Below are 27,743 nucleotides of genomic sequence, written 5' to 3'. Positions count from 1 at the left end.
ACTCATTCCCGCGAGCTGTTCTACGACAATTTGTCATTCCTGCATTTGATATAGCCCTAATAGATTTACCTAATATTTACGGCTAAAGCTTGATAAATTACTACCTCATCGTTTAACTTTCAAAAGCGAACCTTTAGCGGCCTTCTTTTAGGTTTAATTTTGATCGTCCTCTGAACAAATATTGAGTCTGAAAATTCACAGGTGTGTATGATAATCACCTGATCAAACGTATCGACTGAACGAGGCAGTAAATTTACTTTCCCGCCCATGACTCATTGGCACGATGTATATGATTTATCTGCATCATTTATCTCTCGCGTATACTACTTATACGTTTTAAATTTATTCCAAACGGTTTTCCGAAGTTATTATACCCAATACCTGATGTACTCACAGCATATACATATATAACTAATAGAGTGGAAATGTCATTGAATGTGTTTAAAAAAAACTACCCAACGCAAAATACAGATATACCCACGGCATTCAGGGCATGTAAAATCCTCTAAATCTAGGAAAATGTACGTAATTTGGCACGTGTGTTTTTATACAATGTACCTAATAACTGAAGATCACGATGTAACTTTAAAAAGTTCTCGTGAGAATTTAGTTAGTTTAGTTCCTTTTTTTTCTTTATTATGAAACTTTGATCAACAAATCAATACCTACATCAATTCTTACCCTGAAATGGTACAAAGATAATGCAAAAATCTTCATCGGTATCAGTTCAATTTTTGTGGAGAAATCGAGATGATACCATACTATATTTCAGAAACAGAATCGACATTATCCTAAAACCATTTAATAAAGATCCAGATGCGTATGGCTGTCCTCCCTCCACTTCACCCCCAGACGGCGCCCACGCTCGCCGCCACGTGCGTGACCGAGTATCAAGTGTGACACATGATACCCTAGGGATTAAAGGGCATAGAGTAAATAAATACCCCACAGAGATGCAAGCAACCCCAGTGTGGTGAATAAATATGATAGACCACCGAGGTAAGGTATGGTGATTTTGTATCTGCCTACTGGTGAGCCGCTATAAATTGGGTTTGTCTGTGGCCAGTGGCGACGAGACATTTCGTTTTTATAGTAGTAGCAGTAGCAGCACTTCATCTTCATCACACTATGCCCTATAATTTACAGTACTTCCCACCACTAGACAAATGTTATGCGTGGGGAACGAACTCCGAAGGTAAAGTCATCATGGTTGATAAACTCGATAGCGCAATGTAGAACATGATTGAGGTCATCAGTACTAGACATGTGCGTCAGCAATGAGGAGTTCTTGTCTTCGCTGACTAGGTAGCGCTAGGATCCCAGGAAAACTTTGCAGCCCGCTCACTTTGACAATCCCTTTTTGGCTTTTTGGCCCTTTTTGGTATCCTGTGGTGTCACCAAGTAACATAGTTTTAGTGCTAGTTTTAGTCTTAGTTTTAGGTGGTAGCTATGAAGCCAAAATAAACCTTTCTTTCTTTCTTTCAAATACCTCGACATCAAAAATTGAATTTATGACACCAACTCAATTGACAAAACAAATCTAAAATTAGGACAAATTGGTCGTCTCTTACCAACGCGAGCTTTGATCACATTAGGAGTGCCACACACCGAATATACAGATCGTTGCAGTGAATTAAAAACAAATCAATTCTAAGAGTACTGCATAATATACAAATAAAATAATGCAATGAGTAAACTTTAAATATGCTAAAACAATTTCCAAAACTCATGACTCATCCAGGTCTTAAACGCTACATCATTTAGCATAGGTCAAGACTAAGGAGAATATGCCACGCGGCACTGCTTCTAGTGTGTGGAGTTCCTTAAGTGTTTGCCATAATTTAAATAATTGATCTTCAACTTCTGTATCATTTGGTTTTACAGCATCTTTGTGTTGTCTAGACGCGATGACATCATTCCACAAAGACACATATTTTATTACTAATTCAGACGTTGCAAACTACTCCTGTCCTGTTATAAAGTGTAACATGATTGTAATTATGATATATAGCCTTAGTACGATTTTCCATCATGGTCTCTGGAAGTGGTTGTGCCGGGTCGCCGAGCACGCCCTCCATAGCCAGGGCAAAGCTGTGACGCGGTGAAAACACTACAGCGTCACCACTGTCAAAAAAAACCATCATGGTTGCACGAAGACCAAAAACTTAAAAACATTAATGGAGTGACTGCCAAGATCTAGTTTAACTTCTACTTTTTATGGCAACAACGATGCCATATCCTATCCCGTAATATACATACACCATGAGGATATACCAGTGGACAGTCGTGCACAGTTGCGAAACGACGGCTACTGATTATCGTCAGTTTAAAAACGAACTAACGACGAAAATAGAAATGAATATACCTAATACGACATAGAAATGGTACATTAATGTGTATTTGTGGTGATATAAATTCAAAATATGCAGGTTATAGATTGATCTGATTTGTTAAAAGCTTTTAAGACTTTTAATGCTCCAAACTTTATAGACTTAAACCTTCAAAGCTTAGGAGGCTTTAAAGCTTGAGGCCTAAAGACTCGAGGTTTCTGTGCTCGTAAGCAGCAACACGAGTTTTTTAATTTGAGGCTTATACGGTCGAGGCCTTAAGGTTCGAGGCTTCTAGACTCAGCAGTCGCGACTCGAGTCTTTTAGTTTACGCTTCGAAGCTTAAATTCACAACACTACATGGAATTGGGCAATATTGACGACATGGTTATCGGACTACTAAATGAGATAGAGTACCGACCATTTCAACATCTTATAAATTTTACTTTTACATATAAATAGACAATTTTAACTGTTGTCCATTTGGAACAACGAGATAGTAAAATTGGTGTAAACGGCAGGGAGTGGGCCAGGACAAAACTTTAAACTTCAAATGCGCCACTATAACCGACTGACATAATAATCTAAGCTTTGCCTGCTGAGTTTGCGGTAAATGTAATACGATATATTTGCGACGAAATCAGGACGCGGCCTTGAGTTATTAGATGACGAATCTTCCATATCGATAAGCATGAACTGAGCTTGTTTCTTTGATTCGCGTGTGACATAGTTTCTACGTCTTTGTACGTATCAACATCTGATTATATTTCTTTGTTTAATGTTATCGGGTCTCCTAATCTTATCGCGATCTTATCCTAATGAAGGCATTTTACGCAATTAAAAGGTGAACTATTTGATTGTCATTTGACATGTGTTAAAAATATGTTAATACAGCGCCGAAATAATTCATGATAAAATCGATATTGTTACGTTTATGTGTCTTTTTCGAGTTTTGTAGCTCAAAAGAAAAAAGGGAACGCATATAAAATCACTTTTTGTCTTCTGTATTATTATAATATTAGAAATAGAAATATTTATTAGCTCTTCGCACGTATATAAAACATAATAAAAATCCTTTAAAAAAATAAAGCAATATGCGCAATCGCGAAGCGGTCCCAGCTCAGCATAGTGTTGGCCATGTAGGCCAACGCTGGTCTTCCGCTGTGACCGCTTGGCAACTTCACGGAAGGCGACAAAAATTAACTAGAAAAAAAATAATAATAATGCTCGCAAGATGGCTGGGTCAAGGGCCAGATACAGAAGGCGGTACTTCTGGACACGGCACGCATCGTCCGGAGGTTCCTCACTCTGCGGCCCTGACCACCGGTAGCTTGGGCCCTGCCCCGTTACCGGCGGCAAACTAGGTTAGGTTTTTATAATATTTTTATTTTGTATGTACTTTTCTGTATTTTACTTTTTATAACTATTATAAAAACCTAAACCTAAGAATGAAAAAAAATAAAGAAAATAATAATAAAAACAAAACACACAATGCAACTAGAATAACAAAACATTAAAAACACTAACCTCTTATAATTTGCATTAACATAGACCACCGACGTCGATATGACACGCACAATCTGTCGATTATTTTTTTGTTTATTCTAACAGAAACTGTGGGAATCAAAACCAATATCAGTGGCGAGGTGCCATAACAAGTTGATTCTCACCTTTTTACGCTACGTCAGTACGGCAAGCAAGTACGGCGAAGTAGGTACTTCCAGTTAATACATATTATGAAATTCAAATTTTATAGCGCAAGATGCGAGAGAGAAAAATCCGCAAATCACAAATCCATGGCCAATAACTTTGTTTTTTAGCGAAGTACAACATAACCCAAGCTTACTTTAAATTAAAAATTATTTCTTAGACACATATGTTGTTAGTTTGACTTAATCTAAGTGTTAGTTATACATATATATTAAATTAATGATAAATAGGGAGTTCACCACATTATGACACCAGTGGGGACATGTAGTTTCCCACAAAGTGTCATATAACTTTGCTTACGTTTAAATTTTTGAAGAATCTTCAATGCGCGAGGCCACTTCGCAATTTGCTTATACAGGCCCTATACTACGGAGTGCAAATTTCGAACTTCGTATCTTGCCGTCCCGCTGACGCTAATATTATTTAATACGAGAGTGAGAGGGACGGTACGATACGAACCTCGATTTTCGAATTTCATAGTGGCCCCCCAAGCTATACAAGATAGAACTCTTGTTGAGAACGTCGTATAACCTAACGTGCTAGACCCATAAATCTGTCATTGGTTGTTGCATTATGCGTCGTATTTCTGTTACGTTTACGACAATAGTCCTGAGGGCCTACTCCGAAGTTCGAAAATTGAAGTTCGTATCGTACCGTCCCTCTCGCTCTCGTATTAAATAGTATAAGTGTCAGAGGGGCCGCACGACACGAACTTCGTGTTTCGAGTTTCGTAGTAGCCCTGCTGTCTGAATATCGCCTGCGACTTCCGCGTTGTAGTTGACTATTATGATGTAAATTGATAACTTTCTCTGAAAACGATTATTTACTGTATCATTCTATTACATCACATCACTTTCTAGGGTATCTAGTTTTTTAAGTTTGAGTATTTTTGAGTCATGAATGTAGTATTTTTTTATTAGCCTGTGGTAATGTCCCAGTCCCACGGCTGGGCTGATGCCTCTCCCTTTGATATAACGAATTTAAAATGAAAACTATCACAGCTTGGTAGTCTTTTCAAGTTAATAGTAGAAAAATCAATTTTTAAAATTGAATATTTGCCGCATCCTAACACGGAATACCTACACCTCGCCTGGCTCGACACATGCCGCAGTTTTTATTTATATGTCAATTGGCTGGCATACACTTGCAAAGCAATTGGGATGCACCAAAAAAAATAACATATAGTTTTTATTTTATTTTTGGAAAGAATAGGATATTTTAAAATACCGTTTTCATTGTTTTTGAATTTGGATGAGTATTTAATTTTTATATTTTTTTTACGTAATACGCTGGATTAAGTCACAGTGAGACAGCCACGTTCCATTGCCTAGAAAAAATCAGGTCGTACATAACATAATCTGTGGCATTACAATTTGACAATAATTCAAGCACGGCTTAGGGTCCTAAATGAACCAATGAACCATGACAAATAGTTTTGTTTATTTATCTTCTTTTAGCTTTGATTACTCCTATGTTTGTTTAATGGTGTGATAGTAAATAGATATTTTTATTTAAATCTGATAGTTAAATTCTTTTGTATTTACTTGTAACGTAGTAATTTAATAATTTAATTTGTAAAAATACATTGGAAATACTCGTATACATTTCGGACTTTACGATAAATGACAACTGTTTAAAGCCGGGTGCGCATCATGTGATTAAAGTTCTATCTTTGTCACTCTTTGCTATTATAAGCAGGACAGCAACATTTCAAACTGTCAATTTGCTTAAGTGTAGACCTGCTTTATAACTGCCTTTGTGACTAGACACTGCAGGGGTCAAATGAGGGTCATTACTTAAATTTAATAAACAAAATTCAGTTTATCACATTTTTGGAATCTGATTACTGAAAACGCTTTACAAAGCCTATTTCTCTAAATGGTTTTCGATTTATTATATTTTGTCAAAAATTGGGACATCCCAATTCAATGATGTGCGTGAAATTCCTAGTCCGCACTAAGCCCGCGTGGGAACTACAGCCTGAAACTTTTTATTGTGAGAGAAGGCATTAGACCATCAGTAGGTCATGTAATCTGCTGAGTCGTAAAAACTTGAATCTCTACAAATTATAGGTATTCCCTTGACTTGTCAAAAAATGTTTTGCCTAATTCTAAAGTCAATTTGTATAATTTCACTATTCATAATTTTTATTTTCTCGAATAGTCATTTTTACTGAATGATCATTTGCATAACTCTTGTTTTGTCGAATATTATTTTGTCGAAAATTCACTTTGTCGATTATTATTTTAACTAATCATCATATAGCCGAATAACGTTTTAACTAATATCATTTGCATAACTTTTGTTTTGCCGAATATTATTTTATCGAAAACTCACTTTGTCGAATCTCATTTCAACTAATCATCATATAGCCGAATAACGTTTTAAATAACATTGGATTGTCTAATATTGCATTATCATAATATTTGTTTGGAGAGAGCTATGCTTGGAGTTTCTTTGCGCGATAGAATCCGGAATACGGAAATTCGTCGAAGAACTAAAGTCACTGACATAGCTGGAAAAATATGCAAATTGAAGTGGCAATGGGCAGGCCACATCGCTCGAAGATCAGATAACCGTTGGGGGAGAAAAGTCCTCGAGTGGCGACCACGAACCGGAAGACGAAGCGTTGGCAGGCCTCCCACCAGGTGGACTGACGACATCGTGAGAGTAGCGGGAAACCGGTGGATGCAAGTGGCGAGTTGTCATTCATTGTGGCGTTCTAAGGGGAGGCCTTTGTCCAGCAGTGGACGTCTTCGGGTTGATGATGATGATGATGAATATTTGTTTTGCTTACTAACGTTATGCCTAAGTTTGGTACCTAAATGTTTATTATAAAATAAGGTGAATTAGGTAGGTTAAAATTGAAATAAGTTAATCCATAATATTCTACTATTTTTTAATTTGGTTCAAGCAAATAACAATACTGAACATACAGGGAATAGGTACGACGACGAGCGAAGCGAGGAGGAGCGTTAGGTAGAACTGCGACCCTACAGTGCGCGAGCGTGCCCCGGCAGCGGCCGGCGAAGTGCCAGAACCGACTTTGTTTTATAATACTTAACTTTTTAGAATTAACTAACGTTATCATTATGTATTCGGATTAACCGTGATTAGAATAAATAAAATTATGCGACATTTATGTTAGACAAAATATAATTATGCCAGTCAAACATTATACGAAATAAGTTTATACAAAATGAAATTATGCTACATGTATGTTAGACAAAAAATAATTATATCAATCAAACGTTATACGAAATAAGCTTATTCAAAATGAATTTATGTGACAGGAATGTTAGACAAAATATAATTATGTCAGTCAAACATTATATCAAATGAGTTTATACAAAATAAAAATTTGGTAGTTTAAAATTGGCCGAAACAAAATTATGTAAAGTAAGTTGTATATAAAATGTCTCACTTAAATGAAAATTAGGTAAAATGAAACATTAGGCTAAGTAATATTAGTTTATCTAACATTAGGCAAACTGAAAATAGGCTAAAAGTTGTTAGGCAAAACAAGGTACAACCCAAATTATAATGCTCTTCCATTCGCTTCTATTACTAATTTTAAATTAGTCAAGTATAAGTAGGTACGTGCTATGTATGGCATTAGTACATTTCTTATTCTATAGCGCTGTAATAATCATTACAACATGCATAGAACTTCTAGTACCAATAACAAAACCTGTAAATCAATGGAATGTTGATGAAAGAAAGAAAATAAGCGTGTAAAAGATTTTTTATGAGTGCGTTCGTTTTTCAATTGAAAATTCTAGATTCTTATTAACGTGTTAGCTATATCGAAACTATGTTTATATTATTCCACTTGTTTTTTTTTTGATGAATTAGCCATTTACTGAAGTCTTTATTGATTGAATTCGACTAATTCCACATATTGTTGTATCGGTTTGATTCCAGTAATTTACTCTCAAATATAACCGCATCCTTCAAATTCGCCAGCTTTGACCCAATATTTAGGAAAAACAGACATTCTGCAGCGATTAGTTTGATACATACTTAATCGGGAACTGATTTTATTGATTACTCGAATCTTGTCCAAAGTTTATTCTAGCTAGTTTATATTTTGTGAATAGGTAATCACATGAAAGACATTGATTAGTTTGATGTTCCGCCCACTTAGCAGCTTCATGAAACCAACCTTCAAATCATCACAAGTTATCCCATTATAAATAACCCCCACTCCCTATTATAATTCCTATTGTTTAAGACAAAGGTGATCGCCCACCGACATCCGTTGACGCAAACTGACTAATGTGACGTCAAAAACCCACTTGCCAAACCAGTCTAAAGTTTGTTGCATTCCGAAGAAGTGTTACGATCGAACCACTCGAATTCCATAGATACTCGTTTCTTGTATACAAATGATGGAGAAATTGTATAGATAGTTGGCCAAGATGTATAAAAATAGTTTACATAAATTACAATGACCCTATATTTTAATAATATCGCTAGCTTTGTCATCGACTAGTTCTTTGACGCATTCAGGAAATTCTCATGTGTCATTCACCTATCGCTGTTACATTACATCCCCGTGCTATAATTATCTATGTTTAGGGTAAATAAGGCCTAATCATACCAGGAAAGCATATTATCCTCGCTCATCAAATGAAACAACTTCCTCGATCCAATTTCCGCAATGTAAAGCCAAATTCCGACATTCCTGTACGTATAAACAAGCGAACATCTTCTAGGTAGATAGCGCAATGTGATCCCAAAGAGAAATACCGGAGTATCAGTTCACTACGTATAATTAACATCGTTGAGTAATGAAGTAGGCGCCTAATACACGGGTGGTTGAATGTCAGCTTTTAGATTAAATCATGTTTTTTCTTGTACAAGTCATAAGAAATAAACTGTGGAAAATGTTAGCGCGGGATTGGTTTTTTTTGCAACGTCCCAGAATTCTTACCCAAGATCACAGTTTGATACGGATGAAAGTAGTCGTTGTGGCTTATGAAGTTATGATGAATGCAATGCTCCAATTGTTGTCTTTCTACGCTTTACTTAAGTACTGACAATAAATGTCAATAGCTTTTCGAAATCTAATTTTATTCATAATTACACAATTTTAATTTACTTATCATTAGGGACTAAAGAACCACTTTCGTTGTTCTACGATTTAAGTAAATGCGCAAACTCTCGACGCTTATAGCTTGGGTTGGGATGTCAGCAAAGTGTAGGAGGGTCAGCTCTTCAGAATAACAATGATTGCACTCGCATACCATAAGGTTTAGCAGGAAACTGACTTTACTGCTTTCCTATTAAACCGGTATTCTCAACACCCATCGGAAATGGTTGGTATATAGTTTTTTTGAGGTATGTATGGGAAGCAAGTTAATGATAATGACTAATGGTGACTGAATGAATAATGAATAAATTTACTGACGAGACCCATTGCTGATATTATTCTTTATTATAGTCCTGTACTAGTGATGTTACTTCATAAATAAAGTATTTTTATGCTAATACTGACTGCGCCGCTTTTTATAACTTCCGATGCCATAAATCCTCAGTGCAGCAAAAAGAACTGATACAAATGCACTTGTTTATGCAGAATGTCATTGTAAATACATCCTTCTTCCTACCTATCACCGGTTATTACCATATTACCTTAATAGAGACTTCGTACAAAGGGCTAGTATTCCAAGCACACCGTGAAACCTGTGCTAACCAGTTGAATCCGCTTCGGACTGGTAACACCGACGGCGGGTGCTCGAATTACGGCTGGCACAATGTGGTATTGGTAATTGATAATGTCGAGCCAGTGGTCTGTTATGCACCATATTTAGCTATAGTTTATAGTCAGATGTGTTGGAAAAATAGTCCTTTTCACTTCTCATGCTCGTAAAGTTCGTGTTTATGCTGGATCTATGTAGACGACATAAAATGACATTTTATGCTCTAGTGCATAAAGTAAAATCCTCTTCTAAGACAGGTAAACAGGTGTCAACAGCCACAAACAAAAAGTTTGTACATATTTATTTAAATCATTTTTAATTTATATAAAAATAAAAAAGAATTAAAAGCAATCAAAATAAAGCAATAAAACTACAAAAATATAATTACATATATAGTAATGAATGAAAAATAAAAGGTACATAGTAAGTGAACAATTGTTTCCACTGTTGCTATTTCATCTCCTCGCAATCGAAGTGAAAAGCATAGTGTAAAACTCGAGCATTAAACCCATTTTCCCCTCGACGTGTCTATCCACCCTCGCTGTACTGGATATACGAACGCCTCGGGTAAAATATGTCGTTTTATCCTCTTGTTGTACAATCTACTATTTAGATGATAGCCGCTAAAACTTACTGATGTGTTTTGATCACACAGTCCCTGGACAAATCTGCCCACACTAGGTAGCTAAATTACAATTTTATTTACGTGCTTCATCATTATACTCATTAAGTATATATTTAGAAAACAAATTAAGTATCTTTTGTCTGTCCATTACGCCAAATAGAGGTAATAAAAACCAATATAGCCTCCATATCTTCGAGTGCTACGCGCGATATAATTTTACAACTCCCTAAAACGGTGCACATATACTTCGTGGAGGTCACTGCCTCTGGTAATGTGTACGATGCCCTATTTTGCGCTGTTGTGGTTTACCGGAGTCTAGATTTCGAGCTAGGATAAACAACCTACCGGCCATATAGTTCGTACCGTTATCGCTCTATTGAAAAAGTCGTAAAACTGTGTTTAAGTTTTCATTATTTGGGCCCAGTTGGCGGCTTGGAAATGTACAACTAACATACAAATTGTTTTAAAATTTATCAGGAATATTTCTGCATGAGTTTATTATCGTTACATTTTACAGGGATGTATTTTTTTTGCTAGGTCCATTCCATTGCTTCTGTCTGTCCTTGGCCAATAATATTCTAGAATTTACGAAGCATATCATGTCGTTGCCTTGACGCTAAAATGAAAACGAAACGCCCTACACTCCACTCCATTTATATTCATCCCCTCATCATCATCATGTCAGCCGAAAGACGTCCACTGCTGGACATAAGCCTCCCCAAGGCTCTCCACTCAGACCGGTCTTGTGCTTTCCGCATCCACCGCGATCCCGCGATCTTAACCAAGTCGTCGCTCCATCTTGTTGGAGGCCTACCGACAGCTCGTCTCCCGGTCCGCGGACGCCATTCTAGAACCTTCTGACCATCGCCTTCGGATTCATCCCCTGCCTCTGGTAATTCCTAAAGCTGCCGAAAATATTTTCAATAATACTTCTGGACCGGCGTCGAAGGCATATTTGCATGCTGCTTGTAATTTACCAGTGTGACTGTCTTTTGCTTTTTAAGGAGCTAAAGACCGTACCAACGCGGCAGGTATAAATGAACTGCAGACGTAGACTAAATTAATACAGGGTTTAATTGGTGACCTTAATTTGGTATGACATATGCTCATTGAGCTATATTTAGCATTACAAATGTAATTTTGTAATTTTTAATAAGCCTTCTGTAATTTTGTTCAATCTGCAAAAGATTCGTGGGCGAGTTTATAACCTGCTAATGTCTAATACTGCATCGATGAATATTTTTATCATAATGATATTAATAGAAATAGATCAGATATTTTTGGTTCTGTTGCGTGGTGGGTTATATCCTACACGTGATATATCAATGTCAAGAGCATGTACGTCAGATGTGATGTAACGTACTTTAAATTTGTTCTTCACGCGAAATTTCACATTTTATGTTATTGGTTTGGTTTGTTGAGCAAAAATAAAAGAACAGCGTTCCTAGGAGTGTTATGTAAAGGACTTGGTGCAAATACTCGCTATTTACATTTTAGTTCTGAGTAATGATCATGTTTCAAGGTGTTTACAAACATTAATTCAACAACATCCAATGATTAAAAAACGTTTTAACTATTCTGAACACCATAACTTTGGGATATTTCTAAATTGTACAAAAAATCACGAACACGACCGTTATTCGACATTCGGCAATTTGCCGAGCAGTAATCGAATTCTCTTTCTAATTTTAAACGCGCCAATGAAATGCCGTCGTTTGTTTTTAAACGTTTAAATGCTGTCACGTGATTGGGGGCTCGTCGGCTCGGAATGTTCTTATTTTAAATTTTATTGTACGATCAACGGTTTCTTCACGACGATGTAAGGTGATACCAGATCCAACTAGTTGGCGTAGGTTTGATCAAACTTTGGTTCCTCGCATTGGAATACACATGTTTGTGTAATGGCCAATGTTTGACGCCAATTTATAAAGAGCTGTTTTTAATGTACTTCGGCGTTCAGCGAGCCAAAAGCAATTATGCGTTGCTTTATTCAATTAATCCTGCGGATTTAAATTAAATATAGAACAGAACTTTCTAGCCGCGTCTCAGCACAGATATTTGTTCTGTATTTAGGAATCTAAGGGAAACGGTGGGTCTGTTCATAAAATTCAGATTTTTACAACCTTTTTCTTATGTTCTTAAAGCTTTACAAAGAATTCTAACATGACACCTATCCTGTTTGAAAAGTTAGGTGAGGCTAAATGGCACTTTAGCATTCTTATTCTGTATTTCCTAGTCTAAGGCGAAAAAGAGGCGTATACTTATTTATTTTGAAGTCTATTTCTGACTGCCACTACAACATTCGTGTCTATCAATATTATCTAATTTCCTATTTCTCTCACATACCGGTAATATAAGTGAAAGTGAGTACGCAGTTTCGTGATATCAACATCAAAATGTTGATTGTCCTCATTCAATGACGATTGACACATAGACTCTGAGAATATTGTCAGATGTGAAAATCTACTTAGGTAATCCACCCCCGAATCATCAAAGATAAAAATCTTAAAGAAATTAACACTTCATAGCCCAGCTGGCCATTCTACGCTCAAATTTCAATTAAAACATCGTCTTTTTACAAAAAAAAATCCAACGACTTATCAAAGGTCCCAAAGGGAGAGTAGCGCCGTTTGCCAGATTGGAAATTTTTAGAGACTACTTCATGACATGCGCATTTTTTATTTCATTCACGTTGTCGCAAATAAGTATTTTCTTTTTTTCAAAGAAACAACATTTTGAAATACCTACAGTATTTGACAACTTTTGATTTTGCCATATCTTAATCTTATTATTAAAATATAGATATACAGATAGTGTTAAGCGAAGAGAAAATTTAAATCGGTTGAAAATTGGATTTATAGTGATTTTTTGAAAAATCTTTCTCAAACGCTTTTCTCTATGCAGCAAGTATGGCGGTACTGGCGTGTGACGTCACATGCCAGTATGTCTTTCTCTGTCTAATCTTGAATTTCAAACCTGTATAACTTTGTTATTTGTAAAGGTAGCTTAAAAATTGTTTTTCTATTCGATAACAGCCATTGTGAAATTTTAATTTATAAAACATATACAAAATAGTCAAATACCGTATTAGCAAACAGTCATTCATATAACAAACTTTAACCATTTAAGACTCCTGTCGGTCAGCAGATGTTGACAACTCATGTTTTCCCTCAACAAAACAATCTTGAAATAACTTCAATGATACCCCTACACCAAAATCATCGCACAAATCGTTTCACACAATCCCATTACCTGGGATATTTCACCACACCCTCGTGACTAAGCCCTCTTTATATTCCGAGGTATCTCCGAAACACGCACTTTTATCAGCCTTATATAAAAATGTCGTAAACCTTCCTTGCAAAATGCTGTTATACACCTCATTCATTTTCCTTAGTTTTTCTTCATGTTTCTTTTTTTTAATGTTGCTGGTATAATCAACTTCATAACTGTATATTGAGGTTGTAAACCCTATTATAGATACTATGACATCATCATCATATCAGTCGTGGGATATCTTCTAGCTTTCAAAAAAAGAGCGTACTCCTACCTAAAAGGCCGGCAACGCACTTGTTGCTCTTCTGGTGTTGCAGGTGTCCATGGCCGACGGTGATCGTTTAACATCAGGCGATCCGTTCGCTCGTTTGCCCCCTATACAATAAAAAACCACTGATAGACAGAGGCCTTCTCCATAGTTCTAGTTACTTCGGTTGGAAGCGGCCTGCCTCCACCTTGAACTCGCGACATTAACCACGATTCTAAGGGGTTCTACGTGGCCTGTTCAAATTCAGCCAGAAAACGAAGATACCGCTGGTTTGAATGCTCATGGAATCATCATTATCATCATCATTTCAGCCGTAGGATGTCCACTGTTGGCTGTTGGACGTAGGCCTCCCCCATAGACCTCCAGTTGCTTCGGTTGGCAGCGGCTTGCTTCCACCGTGAACGTGGCTATAACCAGATCATCCGTCCATCTCGTTGGTGGACGCCCTACCCTCCGCTTGCCGATCTACGGCTGACGGAATAATAAACTACCTACATTTCCCTCTGCATTCATACTTTGAAATATAAAAGATGATATAAAAGGCACTCAATGCTCTACGTGCCCAATATAACAGCGATTTCAGGATGTTGATAGCTCTGCCACGTGTCTTTAGCGAATCGGGGTTCATAAAAGCGCGAATCGATAGCATTGTAGCAATTTGCAAGCAATCTGCTTCCCTGGTGTAGCCTGCATGGTTGTCCCAAAAGCCTCCATCGTTAGAACCAGACACATTCAGAAGGCACTGAAACTTTCTACATTTGGAATGTGGAGGGACAGCGTATAATATTTTTAAGGCATTCATTGTTTTTTGTGTTTTCATTTAGGTTCAAATATGTATACTTTAATGGTCTCATGTTCTTGTAATTGCTATAATATAAATTGAATTGAGTGTTGAAAAATTCCGCTATACCATTGTTATTACTTATACCTTTTATTCCTATCGATAACAAACCAGTGATCAATATGAAAATTTAATACGGAAGCTTCCAAAAATAAACGAAACCTGTACAAATAAATGTCAAACCTTGAACGCTGAAAAAACATCGCATGCTGAGCCGTAGTTATGTGTCGATACTTTGTTGTATGTATTAAGTTGCGTTTGTGATAAAATAAGTCTTCGGTCGATGTTCTATTAAAAGATTTGATTTAGGTTAATGCCTACTCATACAAGCAGGTATTTTGTTAAGTGTTGTCTGAGCTTACCCAAACAGCGGACGGCACATTTGGCCTTGCTTCTCGTGTACTTACCTTACATGTATACTAAAAAATACTAATAGGTAAATAATAAATGCACCCTAAAGCAGCAGTATACTTGTACTCTGTTAACAGTATAATATACGCAGTGCAATGTGATGAGCCTGTGAACTTAAACCCGCCACCTGAAGTCAAAACTTATCAAAAACCGGTTTACTTCGGTTCTGCCAGTGACATGCAGAAAAACTCGGGAGTTTCTAGGAACCCTACTTATAATGCGTCTTCAAGAATCACGTAACAATACAACAATCAACTAGCGACGTAACTCGATAAAACGCAGCCAATTTTCTGAGCCATTGGGCTCAGATTGCCCTGCGGGATGTCGCAGGGTACCGGCTGGGACCTCGATTATTGTTAGGTTTATTAAGCGAGCAGCCGAAAGCCTGGAGGATTCTGATAAGGCAAGCTTATTAGACCGCACGGCTGCGTCTGAATAGAATGATGAGAAGCACACTTGTCTATACCTATAATAAGTTTTTGTAGAAGAAAACTGTGATGTAGGTAAGTAGGTAGTTTGGTATCACGTGACTTGTACTCGTATCACTTACGTGAGTTCGGCGTAAACTGTCCAACGTTAACGTATTTTCTTGGTGTGCATCCCGAATTATCCAGGAGTTCTCACAGATTACTGGCACTTGAGGTATCCCATCTTAGGCCTCTAGATTGGCAACGCATCTGCAATCCCCCTGGTGTTGCAGGTGTCTATGGGCGGTGGTGATCGCTTACCATCAGGAGACCCACTTGCTCGTTTGCCATCCAATCGAATAAAAAAAAAAAAAGATTTCCGAAAAAACATTTGTAATAGAAGCTTTTTTACTGAAACTTATTATTGACACCAATTGGGTTAAATTCAATTCTCAAGATATGTTAAGACAGATAGTGGGACAAGTGAAAGTAAATAAAAGCTAGTTAAAGAGGGAGTAAACTTTTGGAGCGATTGACATTTTGTGTATATAAGGTGATTTATTTAGTGTTGTTTGACAATCATAGGATTGCATTAATAACTGATATTTCAGGGTTTAAACTTAAAACATGGCTTTATTCCAATGAAAATAAATCTATATGACTAATACACAGCCACTATATTTATTAGTCAGTTTATTAACGAGTTTTTTTTTTATTAACTTTAGGTTCTACTTCAACGGTTGATACACACTTCTATTTAATAACGATACATGTGGTGTCGTGGGATACACATTTAGTTGGTGAATGTAAATCTTCATACAAAGGCCGAGGCCAAAAAGGACTCTTGTAAACGGACAATTGGAAATATAAATAACACAAAGGCATGTATTTTTTAGCTTTTTACGTTGTTGTGAAACTGCGAATAGCAGCACGAATTTAACTTTTTTGCCGCGGTTTCGCAAAAACGGCTACGGAACCGATCGCCCGTGAAATTATCGGATAATACCAATTGCTATTATTAACAGCTTGCTGAGTTTCTAAACTATTTTATGGACCAAATTCCTTTTCTAATCCAGTAATCGCGTTATTTTTAGGTGTTAGGTAGCTCGTTGAATCTATGCTTATAACTAGCGGGAGTGCTTGTTGTATACTAATAATACTTAGAGCCTTGACAACTAGAAGCTAAAAATGATTACGAGACGTTCTTGATGACAAGTATGGTAAAGCTTGTTTTCATTAACTGCGCTGCTGCGAGTTGCTGCATCCGACGAAACTTTCTGAATCTCTTCGTTTTCCAAATTCAAACTGTTCCAATGTTTGTATTTTTTTTTAATGTATGTTCACCGATTACTCAGTCAATTGTGAACCGATTTTCAAAATTCTTTCTTATTCGAAGAGTATTCTTCTGAGGTGGTCCCATTGTCACCAAGTCAAGATCTGATGATGGAATCCTGGAGTAATCGAGGGCAAACCTCAAAATTTATAGGCATTTACATTCAGAAAGTATCATTTGGTAAACTGGACCTGATGAAGAAGACCGTAGATGGCCAATGGAACTCGTCAAAGCTAAGTAATGCTCGCGCGTCTATAAACGATCATGATTAATAAACCTAGATAATCGACTAAGAACAACCTTTAAGTTAATGATTCTTTCGAACTTATCTGATGCTGAAGCCGGAAGGTAGGCAACGGAACTCTGTTATAAAACAACGTAACTAAGCCGTGTTTGGGCTTAATAGAATCGTGGTGAGATGTACTTTGGCTACAAATCACTAAAAAGTGAGAAATAAAGACATTTTTTAACAAAAAAGTAAAACCGACTCCAAAAAAATAAAAAAATAACAAAAATGGAACCGACTACAAAACTCTTGAAAATATTTTTCTAGGTAGGTACCTACTAGCTCGAAGTCGATGACGCAGCACGACCCAGCAGGAGGGATTGAAACCCATAGTATGTAGGTGAGGTAGACGACTATTGTTCCACTCCTGCTGGCTCGTGCTGAGGCACCTACTTCGAGCTAGTAGGTACCTACCTAGAAAAATATTTTCAAGGGTTTTGTAGTCGGTTCCATTTTTGTTATTTTTTATTTTTTTGGAGTCAGTTTTCCCATCCCTGCCTATATACGTCCCACTACTGGGCACAGGCCTCCTCTCAGAAAAAGAGGGCTCAGTTCAGACCAGGGAGTCAGTTTTACTTTTTTGTTAAAAAAAATATTTTTGCTTAAGTATAAGATTTTACTCTTAAATGTTAATTGTAGGCACTATTGTAGGTACTTTTAATATGATGAATCCTGTAAAACCTGATCATTAGGGCTAAAACATTTGGTAGTGCGCTGTTCTTTGAGTCGTTTTGTACTCAACACAATTCAATTCTTGAAAGTATATATCCTTCGATACTATTGATGATTCCGTCAATGTCGTAGTTGGAAAAGACACTATGTATACGTTCTTCGGTAGATTCAGTGTGCGTTAATCGGATGAGAACCTAATATAAAAACTGTTTCGTACTCGTTCTTTAGTGTTTTTTTTTACGCGTTTACAATATCTTCAACATTATACCAAACTTCCCCTAACAATAACTCTCTTTTCAGGTGGTAGCTCGTCGCAGCGACCTTAAGCTCATCGTCACCTCAGCCACCATGGACTCCACCAAGTTCTCCACTTTCTTCGGAAACGTGCCGACCTTCACCATCCCTGGACGGACCTTCCCCGTAGAGACCTTCTTCGCCAAGAACGTTTGCGAGGATTATGTCGACGGAGCTGTCAAGCAGGTTAGTATTTGCGTAGGTACCGATACAAATCAAAATCAAGTGCAGATAGTTTTTAAAACTCGTGCGGCTTAAGGATATTCTGCCCTTCAACGTACTCGTGACCACGGCCGCTATAGGCTGTGTTTGGACCAGAGATGTGCGAGGGTATGATGCGAGGTGTTTGCATGAACCAATGGAAACACTTCATTTATCTGTCCTCGTACAGCACCGCTCTGGTTGATGGGCTCTGGCAGATGAGTGGTGCGATGAAAGAAGCGTTTCTATTGGTTCCTGAAAAGCACATTTCTCGTAACACATCCTAGCACAACTCTGGTTGAGACGTAGTCATAATGTGGCTGAAAAGTTGAGGTATTTTTATAGTACATTATGAACCAAGGGGCGTAAGAAGGGGATTACTAACGAGAGTCTATTAGAAGCCCGACGCCGATTATTCCAACATGCTAAAAAAATATTTACTAAAATGATTGCAAAACGTTTTGATATAAATTTAAAATATAAAAATAACGGAGTTTCATGAAGCGTAGCAAATTTTTATGGCGTAAAATTGGGTTATAGCTAAGTTTTAAAGATGTAAATAAAACGTTGGCTGACTTGACTTGTGACCACGGCCGCTATAGGCTGCGTTTTGACCAGAGATGTGCGAGGATATGATGCGAGGTGTTTGCATGAACCAATAGAAACACTTCATTTATCTGTCCTCGCACAGCACCGCTCTGGTTGATGGGCTCTGGCAGATGAGCGGTGCGATGAAAGAAGCATTTCTATTGGTTCCTGAAAAACATATTTCTTGTAACACATCCTAGCACAACTCTGGTTGAGACGTAGTCATAATGTGGCTGAAAAGTCGAGGTATTTTTATAGTGCATTGTGCACCAAGGGGCGTAAGAAGGGGATTACTAACGAGAGTCTATTAGAAGCCCGACGCCGATTATTCCAACATGCTAAAATAAAATTTACTAAAATGATTGCAAAACGTTTTGATATAAATTTTAAAATATAAAAAAACGGAGTTTCATGAAGCGTAGCAAATTTTTATGGCGTAAAATTGTGGTTATAGCTAAGTTTTAAAGATGTAAATAAAACGTTGGCTGACTTGACTTGTGACCACGGCCGCTATAGGGCTGCGTTTTTGACCAGAGATGTGCGAGGATATGATGCGAGGTGTTTGCATGAACCAATAGAAACACTTCATTTATCTGTCCTCGCACAGCACCGCTCTGGCAGATGAGCGGTGCGAGGTTAGGTAAGCGTTTTTACTTAGGCTTCAGGCTACAACTGAAATATACTTCCATATATACGACGATATTTTAGACGACCAGATAGCCTAGTGGTTAGAGAACCTGACTACGAAGCTTGAGGTCCCGGGTTCGATTCCCGTGTCGGGACAGATATTTGTATGAAAAATACGAATGTTTGTTCTGGGGTCTTGGGTGTTTAATATGTATTTAAGTATGTGTCTATTTATATAATTATATTTATCCGCTGCTTAGTACCCATAACACAAGCTTTGCAAGCTTACTTTGGGACTAGGTCAATTGGTGTGAATTGTCCCATGATATTTATTTATTTTTGGGCGGGGCACATTGCTCGCAGGACTGATGGCCGATGGGGTCAAAAGGATCTCGAATGGCGTCCGCGGACCGGGAGACGAGCTGTCGGTAGACCTCCAACAAGATGGAGCGACGACCTGGTTAAGATCGCGGGATCGCGGGTGGATGAGAAAAGCACAAGACCGGTCTGAGTGGGGAGCATTGGGAAGGCCTATGTCCATCAGTGGACGTCTTTCGGCTGGCATGATGATTTGATATGATGATTTATTTATTTATTTATATATTTAGACCGCAGCAACTTTTTTTGAGTAAAACGAAACGTGCATTTAGTGTCACCCGCACCATGCTAGAATGAAAGCACGTAGACATGTTTATAGGAAAGTGACTAATGTGTGAAGTTGAAGTTATTCAAACAGATAACACACAGATACTTTCATTCATTCATTCAATCCATTCGTGCTAGCTCTTGTGAATCGATCTGTAGTAGCTAGTAATTTGAACATATTTGAACAGGGAACCGCATGGTAAAATAATGTCCAGCGATATCACTGGTGGCAACTGTTTAAAACGATTACTACACAGTTTTAACAAAACACGGAAGAACTTCACGGTCCACCAATTGAAATAATCAACGGTTATTAAATTATCAACTGGTTAAAATTGGTGACGATGACACTACGCAACTGTCATAACGTTATGCAAACTAAAAATCGAAAGTTCGTTGAAACTCACCGGGGTCTGAGATTATGTTTAGCTTCATGCGAAGTAGAAGTTGACAGATTAAATTGACACATTTCTCTCGAACTGTCTTAGGATAATCCATACTAATATTATAAATGCGAAAGTGTGTGTGTGTGTGTGTGTTTCTATGTTTGTCCGTTTTCACATCGAAACGGAGCGGTTCTCTATCGTTTTCCCGAATTTCATATGCCCGAATGTATCGTTTTCTAGAATTTTCATTTGCTATAAAGTAATTTATTTCTGAAATAGTAATTTCTTCAGAGTTGATATTAAACTAACCTAACCTAACCTACTGCATTATATATGATGACATTTAAAAAAATCCTGAAAACAGCACGGTTCTATATATTTTATGGTAAACGTTGGTATAGCAAGTGAAATTCGGGCAAGTAAAGGTAACCTGATTTTTGGCATAGAGATAGTTTATGGGCCAGAGAGTGACATAGGCTACTTTTTATCCTGGGAAAATGCACAGTTCCCAAAGGAACAGCGCGCGATAACCGAATACCACGCTGGCGAAGCGGCGGGCAAAAGCTAGTTGTTATATAATTATATACCTTGAAAACATTTTTTTATTGCTCAAGTGCAAGATATACAGCGTGTATTTTTTATACATATGCAAAAAGAAACCAAGCGTTGCTTTTAGTGCTGTTTGTATTTCTTAAAGTAATTTTTCATTAGCTCAGTCGTAAAATATAGTCTCTTAATTATCACCGCCTAGTTATACTGATTCAAACTGAACCTTATCTCGTTGTAGCAAGCGCGTTGTAATAGAACATTGCCCCCATTATCGCATTAAATAGTACATTTATCTTGAAAGGCTAAAGACTTTAATCGCAGGTTAATTGCACCGTTCACGTATGAAACGGCTGCAGTGTAGTGATATAATGATTGCGAAATGTCTTTATTAGCTCATCTCGTGTACACTGTGTGATCAGGTCTCTCATACTCGTGTCGGACTCTACACAAAAAGCAAAGAGAAGTTGGAAACGTGGAAAAAAATATTGCTATGAATATAATTCCCACTAATATTATAAATGCGAAAGTTTGTAAGTCTGTTTGTTTATTTGTTTGTTACTTCACCACGTCTAAACCGCTAAACCGGTTGAGATGAAATTTGGTATACAGATAGTTCATGTCCTGGGATAGGACATAGGATAGTTTTTATCCCGGACAATTGCATAGTTCCGGCGGGATAGTGGTAACAGCTAGTAATATAAGAATTCATTTAATTGAGGCAAAATTCCAAAAAATACTACCGATCAAACAAATACAATGTATGTGTAATATATAGATTTTTGTACTGATTTGTGGTGTGCAATAAAGAATATTTGTATTGTGTTGTATTGTACAAATTTCATATCTATCGTAGATAAAATAAGAAGAAACTTCGAAGTATTTTATTGTAGTTATCAATATGTTTTCAAAGAAGTGACTAGGTACTTCATGAATCAAAAACTAGCTTTACATTGGTGTTCAAACAAATTAAAACACCTTGTATAATGAGTTTGATGGAGCAGCTTTGTGGAGTGAACTTTTTTATTAGGCTACCTGGAGAATGGTACTCCTTGGAGGAAGCAACTCTTTGCAGCTTGTGTACACAAACGACCATACTTGTCATCACTGACGTCAAGTAAAAAGTTTAGGTACTTAACCCGGTGTGGATCGAGTTGCTACGGCGGCGCTAGTAAATAGGCTGTAAAGATCAGACCGCATTGTTCGTACGATGTCACCGTGCCATCCTTTCCCCGCTGTCTGGCTCGCATTCCGTACCCGAGTTGTGAAATTGCAAATGGTATTATCGCATTATGTACTGATTGCATTCCTTGACTTATCACAGATTATAAATACGAGTATAGCAGCGAAGGCTCTTGTTACAAACGCTTTGCTGGTTCCTGAGCGATGCGGTTGCTTTTATCTCTCTTTGAATTGCACGGGCTTGGGTCACTTAAGCATACATAATTAGTTGCCATCAAGCTGGTTTTTTTTTGTTTTGTTTTATTATTTATTACTGTCAGGTCAGTGTTACTATAATTTTTTATACGAGATAAGTATTAACTAAATTTTTTATTACTAAAAGTCTAAATGCATACATAATATTGTTAGGTCTAATTGATATTTACCATAACATACAATGTCCTTTTAACTACCTTTTACTGACAATGTCTATAGTTCGGGTTGCGTACTGGGATGGAAGAGATGAACAAAGTAGGTAAGTAGTTAATATTCTTTAATATCACACATGTATGTTATAGAAAAGTTCAGAAGGCGGGCTAACCAGGCGGGAGTCGGGGCGCGTTGGTAGGCGCGTGGCAAGTAAGGTGGTTGTGTACCGACTCGCCAGTCCGTTGACCGCGGGCCCCGCGTGGTTAGCTAAAATGCTGATCACACAATATGTGGCAGGGGTGTCGCCACATCCTAAAAGAAGTCCTGAAGATAGATAGATGATTGAATGTTTCATACATGGGTAGGCGGAACGTTTGTATACAAAAAATATGTTTCGAAAAAAACGCCTTGACGACTGCCCGAAATAGACCCCTCTTATAAATCAAATCTTCCCAGACAGCGTCTAGCGAAGTGCACTAGCTGTTTAGCGCTACGGCCCAGACCAGACACTCAATGCAACGGTTCGGTGTCAACGAACCGCAAGGCCTCCCTGCCTCTGTCTCACTTTGATCGCAGCAGACAATACAATTACATTTTTGTAAGGAACTAAAGCAAAGCCAACGAGCCGAGATATACTTCATCTTTATCTGATACGTCATTATTACTATTTCGCTCCCTTTCTGCCTCATATCATAATTTATCTCGTCTCCTTGCCTTTGCTTTATACTAAAACAGAAAGCATTCATTTCTCTTTTCAAAATGGCTCCAAATTATTGGTATCCGCTTTAGAGGATTGTTGTGCTGTGAGACTCCACTGTTGGACATATGCCTCCCCCATGTACTTCCAGTTGCTTCGATTAAAAGCGGCCTGCATCTACCGTGGACCCGCGGCTTTGATCAGGACGTCCGTCCATCTCGTTGGTGGGCGTCCAACGCTGCGCTTGCCGATCCGCGGTCTTCGAGAACTTTTCGGCCCCAACGGCCATCTATTCTCCATGCTATAGAGCCTGCCGATTGCCACTTTAACGAGCTAATTCGCTTGGCTGTGTCGGTGACGTTCGTCTACGTATCTCTCATTGGCGAAGGCTCTTTTATATTTAAAAAACCGGCCAAGAGCGTGTTGGACACGCCCAAAATAGGGGTCCGTAGCCATTACGAAAAAAAAATATTTTTCTAATGATTTCGTATTTTATACGGAATCTTCCAAGTTTAGGTATATTTTATACCTTAGGCTGCTATTAAAGAGTAAAACTACTAATAATTCTCAAGAAAACTTAGCCGTTATAGTTTTCCTTGAAAGTTTGATATAAGTACTTACTATCATCCTGAATTTTTTTAAATTGTTCCACCCACCGGTTTAGATTTTAGAGGAGGGGGGGGGGACGCGACGCGAATGATTTTAAAAGACCTATCCCACGATACCCCACACTACAAGATTGGATGAGAAAAAAAATCACCCCCACTTTACGTCTATGGGAGGTACTCTAAAAAAATTTGTTTTTGAAATTTTTATTGTACCATTTTGTCGGCATAGTTTACATATATATTCGTGCAAAATTACAGCTTTCTAGCATTGATAGTCCCTGAGCAAAGCCGCGGACGGACAGACAGACAAAGTGAAACTATAAGGGTTCCGTTCTTGCCATTTTGGCTCCGGAACCCTAAAAAATAGTTAAACTCGGCGTTTATGTCTTCTGTGTTATACTTTTTATTTGTGTCAAAATTTCCAAGCATACATTTTATGATCGCATGTTACTTTTAACTGTCACGCCATTTGCCACTAATGCCATTCGTTGAGGTACTCGTAAATATAGAGTGAGATCCCACCGTTAAATCCTACGCCAAGTGTTCTTTGAATAATAGGTTTATATGGGTTAGTTCTAGGGAATTTGGGACGTGCCGATGCCGGTAAGAGTCCGGCACTGTCTGGGTCCTCGCTTCCCAGTCGTTCCTAATGATTTTTCCCGACTGCATGCCTCCATCTCATATTAAATTTAAAAATGATTAAACAAAAGCAAAGACTTTGGCCGACTCAACCCGAAAAAAAAACAGGCTTATGGGGTCATAAAACGCCACACTACATAGTTGCCCAGCAAAATATTACCGCAAGTAGTACCTAACTACTTTTTTTTTCACGGAATGATTAGGTACTTTTGATCCTCTGTAGAAATTACAATAATTTGTTTGGGTTGTAAATGTAGTGCTATAATAGAAGAAAGACGAATTAAAATAACTGAAGAAATAGAGGACGCTGTTATGCAATTCTGCAATACAATTTCAACCCTAGAAACCTTTCAAAAATGCTTTTTAACAGTTGACATTGTATTGCAAAATGACAGTGGGTTGACTCAGTATTGCAAAACAGCGTCCAGTTCATCAATTCTTAGTCAGCCACTGCCTTTTGTTTTCCAGGTGCTGAGATCAAAGAAGCAGCCTTTGGCGTTGTTTGATTCTAATTGTAACCTTTTATTGGGTCTTATTTTAATCGAAAAAAGATATGTGCAGAATTTTACGGCGGGATCTCAGACTAATGCCTACTTGAAAATAACTCCCGAAATAAAATTCCCCTATCATAAATTAAATGTGACTAATGTTAACCTCAAAAAGGAAAATTTGAATATGCGTTTTTAATTTATTATTATTAAATAAATACCTACGTTGATCGTTACTGTATTATATTAGCATACTATATTAGCACTTAGGCAGGCACAACATAAATTAAGTGTGACTAACGCTTAGCTCAAAAAGGAAAATTTGAATATGTGTTTTAAATTTATTATGATTAAATTGATACCTACGTTGATTGTTTCTATACTATATTAGCACTTAGGCCTGGATGTGATACGTGTGATTTTTTGAGTGTATGGCAAAAAAAATCATCTACATCTAGCAACACTCCTACATATGTACAAGTATCTAAGTGGACTGAGCATCAAACTTAGGTCATCGTTCGCCCGAAACTCAATAGGTACCTACCTAATTACACTACACTACGCATATGAATCGATAAGTGGGCACGTCTGTCTGCCGGGCACACCTCTGTTTAAACCATAATATTGGGGGTAAGGACACCCTAAAAACGTACCTATGTAATGAAAAATGGGTAGTCAAATTTGATTTCTTAAAATTAGGAAAACGGTATGTATAAAGAAGCGGTAAGTACCTAAGAGTTAACCTTACTTGAGAGTGAAGTTGATGTTATAAGTGGGGATCGGAAGGTTTTTTTTTTATTCGACTGGATGGCAAACGAGCAAGTGGGTCTCCTGATGGTAATAGACACCTGCAACACCAGGGGGATTGCAGATGCGTTGCCAACCTAGAGGCCTAAGATGGGATACCTCAAGTGCCAGTAATTTCACCGGCTGTCTTACTCTCCACGCCGAAACGCAACAGTGCAAACACGGCAGGATTAGCGAGCAAGATGGTGGTAGCAATCCGGGCGGACCTTGCACAAGGTCCTACCACATTAGCGTCATTTTTCGCAATAATATGGAGGACATAACTCCAAAACTAATTAATATATCAATTAATCATTTATTTATTTAATTAATTGATTAATGTACTGAACAGACACTGCTATCTTACACGTTTAATACCGCCTGACGCATGTGGTATCGACAAAGTATTTTTTTAATGGACTGTTTTTGTTAGCGTCTTAGCTTTTACATTACAGCTTACCGGAGTGCAAAACGCAGTGCTAGACGGGCCGCTCAGTAAAGGGTTTTTTTTTAAATTGTCTGAAAATAACTGAATTTATTTAAAATAAGTAATTTATTAGACTCATGTAATTTTAAAAACCTAATTAAAGTAGTAAAACGATCCGTTTCAGTGCCATCCTATCCTAATAAAACTGTTCAGGTTAATTAGTTAATGGATTGTTACTGTGGAAGGCCTCCACCGTAATTATAGCGGCTGTAGAGCACCGCACCCCCAGAGCACGAATGATATTAGTTTAGTAGTATCCAACCGAAGTTAGGATTTGCAACCGAAACCACCGAAACCGAAAATTTATTCCACGTCTATTCCAGTGTACCTATAATATTCTCGCATTTCAAATTTTTCGATAATGTGCGTGCGAACATTTGTAGTGTCTAATCCTTAGCCCACGTGGTAACTACAGCTAAGCATTCTGAGAGGTGGCTGCAGTGCGACGCAATGGGTCGAGAAGGGTATACCTTTACTTGGCCGAATTTCATTTGCCCGAATTTCATGTGCTATAATATTCAACCGTCATATTGTTTCTTATAAATTCATTTTCACTACTCATTGTTTACCATATTAATCAAATGACACAATCTTTGTTTCCCATAATATTAATTTCAATAATTTCATTTTTCATAATCATTGTAAGCCATAAGTATCACATGCCATAATATCATTTGCCATCCATATAATTGGTGAGTATCGACACTATATACTAATAAATCCCAAACGTCAAACAAGCCTTTGAATTAGGTAAATTTTAATCACAAAGATTAACGTTTGGTAGGAATTGCGTGCGACGTTTGATTGTTGCGAGTAAGCGAAGCGAGCGAGCAAGACGGTTCGGAGCAGAAGCGACTCGGATAGGTTAGGTTCCGAAGGCTAAGGCCTTAGCCTTCGATGTTAGGTATTTTTTTATAGTAGCCCGAATAATAAAGATAATAGATTGATTAGTAATAGAAAAAAGCAATTTTAATCAATCATAATCAAAATAAACACTATGTAGTATGGCGTTTGAATATTCTATTAAATAATATTATTGCACTTAATAATATGGAAAACAATACGTATTGCATTCGTATCATTATCGCATCTAATTTTCGGGAAAATAAGAATATATCAAATAAATTTTCTAGTAAACAAAACATTCGGGCAAATGAAGTTTCGGGCATGTGAAGTTCGGGATAATGAAATTATGGCATATAACTTTCGAGCAAACAATAGATAACCGTCGAGAAGATGACGATGGTGATACACTATTCCACGAACGTTAGTTCACAGAGTTCCTAGTTTCGGCAGATTT

General features: G+C 37.6%; 1 protein-coding gene across 2 annotated transcripts in view; it reads left to right on the top strand.

Annotated features, from left to right (window-relative positions):
• The window catches only part of Prp16 (ATP-dependent RNA helicase l(1)G0007), a 134,106-nt gene that overhangs the window by 93,344 nt on the left and 13,019 nt on the right, over window positions 1–27,743 (top strand). For both annotated transcript variants that reach the window (XM_074091529.1, XM_074091530.1), the window contains one exon: window positions 18,162–18,341. In XM_074091529.1, coding sequence (XP_073947630.1) covers window positions 18,162–18,341 — 180 coding nt within the window. The remainder of the gene's footprint in view (window positions 1–18,161; window positions 18,342–27,743) is intronic.

Source organism: Choristoneura fumiferana, chromosome 8 (assembly GCF_025370935.1).
Source record: "Choristoneura fumiferana chromosome 8, NRCan_CFum_1, whole genome shotgun sequence".
NCBI classification, from domain to species: domain Eukaryota; kingdom Metazoa; phylum Arthropoda; class Insecta; order Lepidoptera; family Tortricidae; genus Choristoneura; species Choristoneura fumiferana.
Note: the sequence above shows the minus strand (reverse complement) of the source record. Positions and strands in the feature narration are given on the sequence as shown.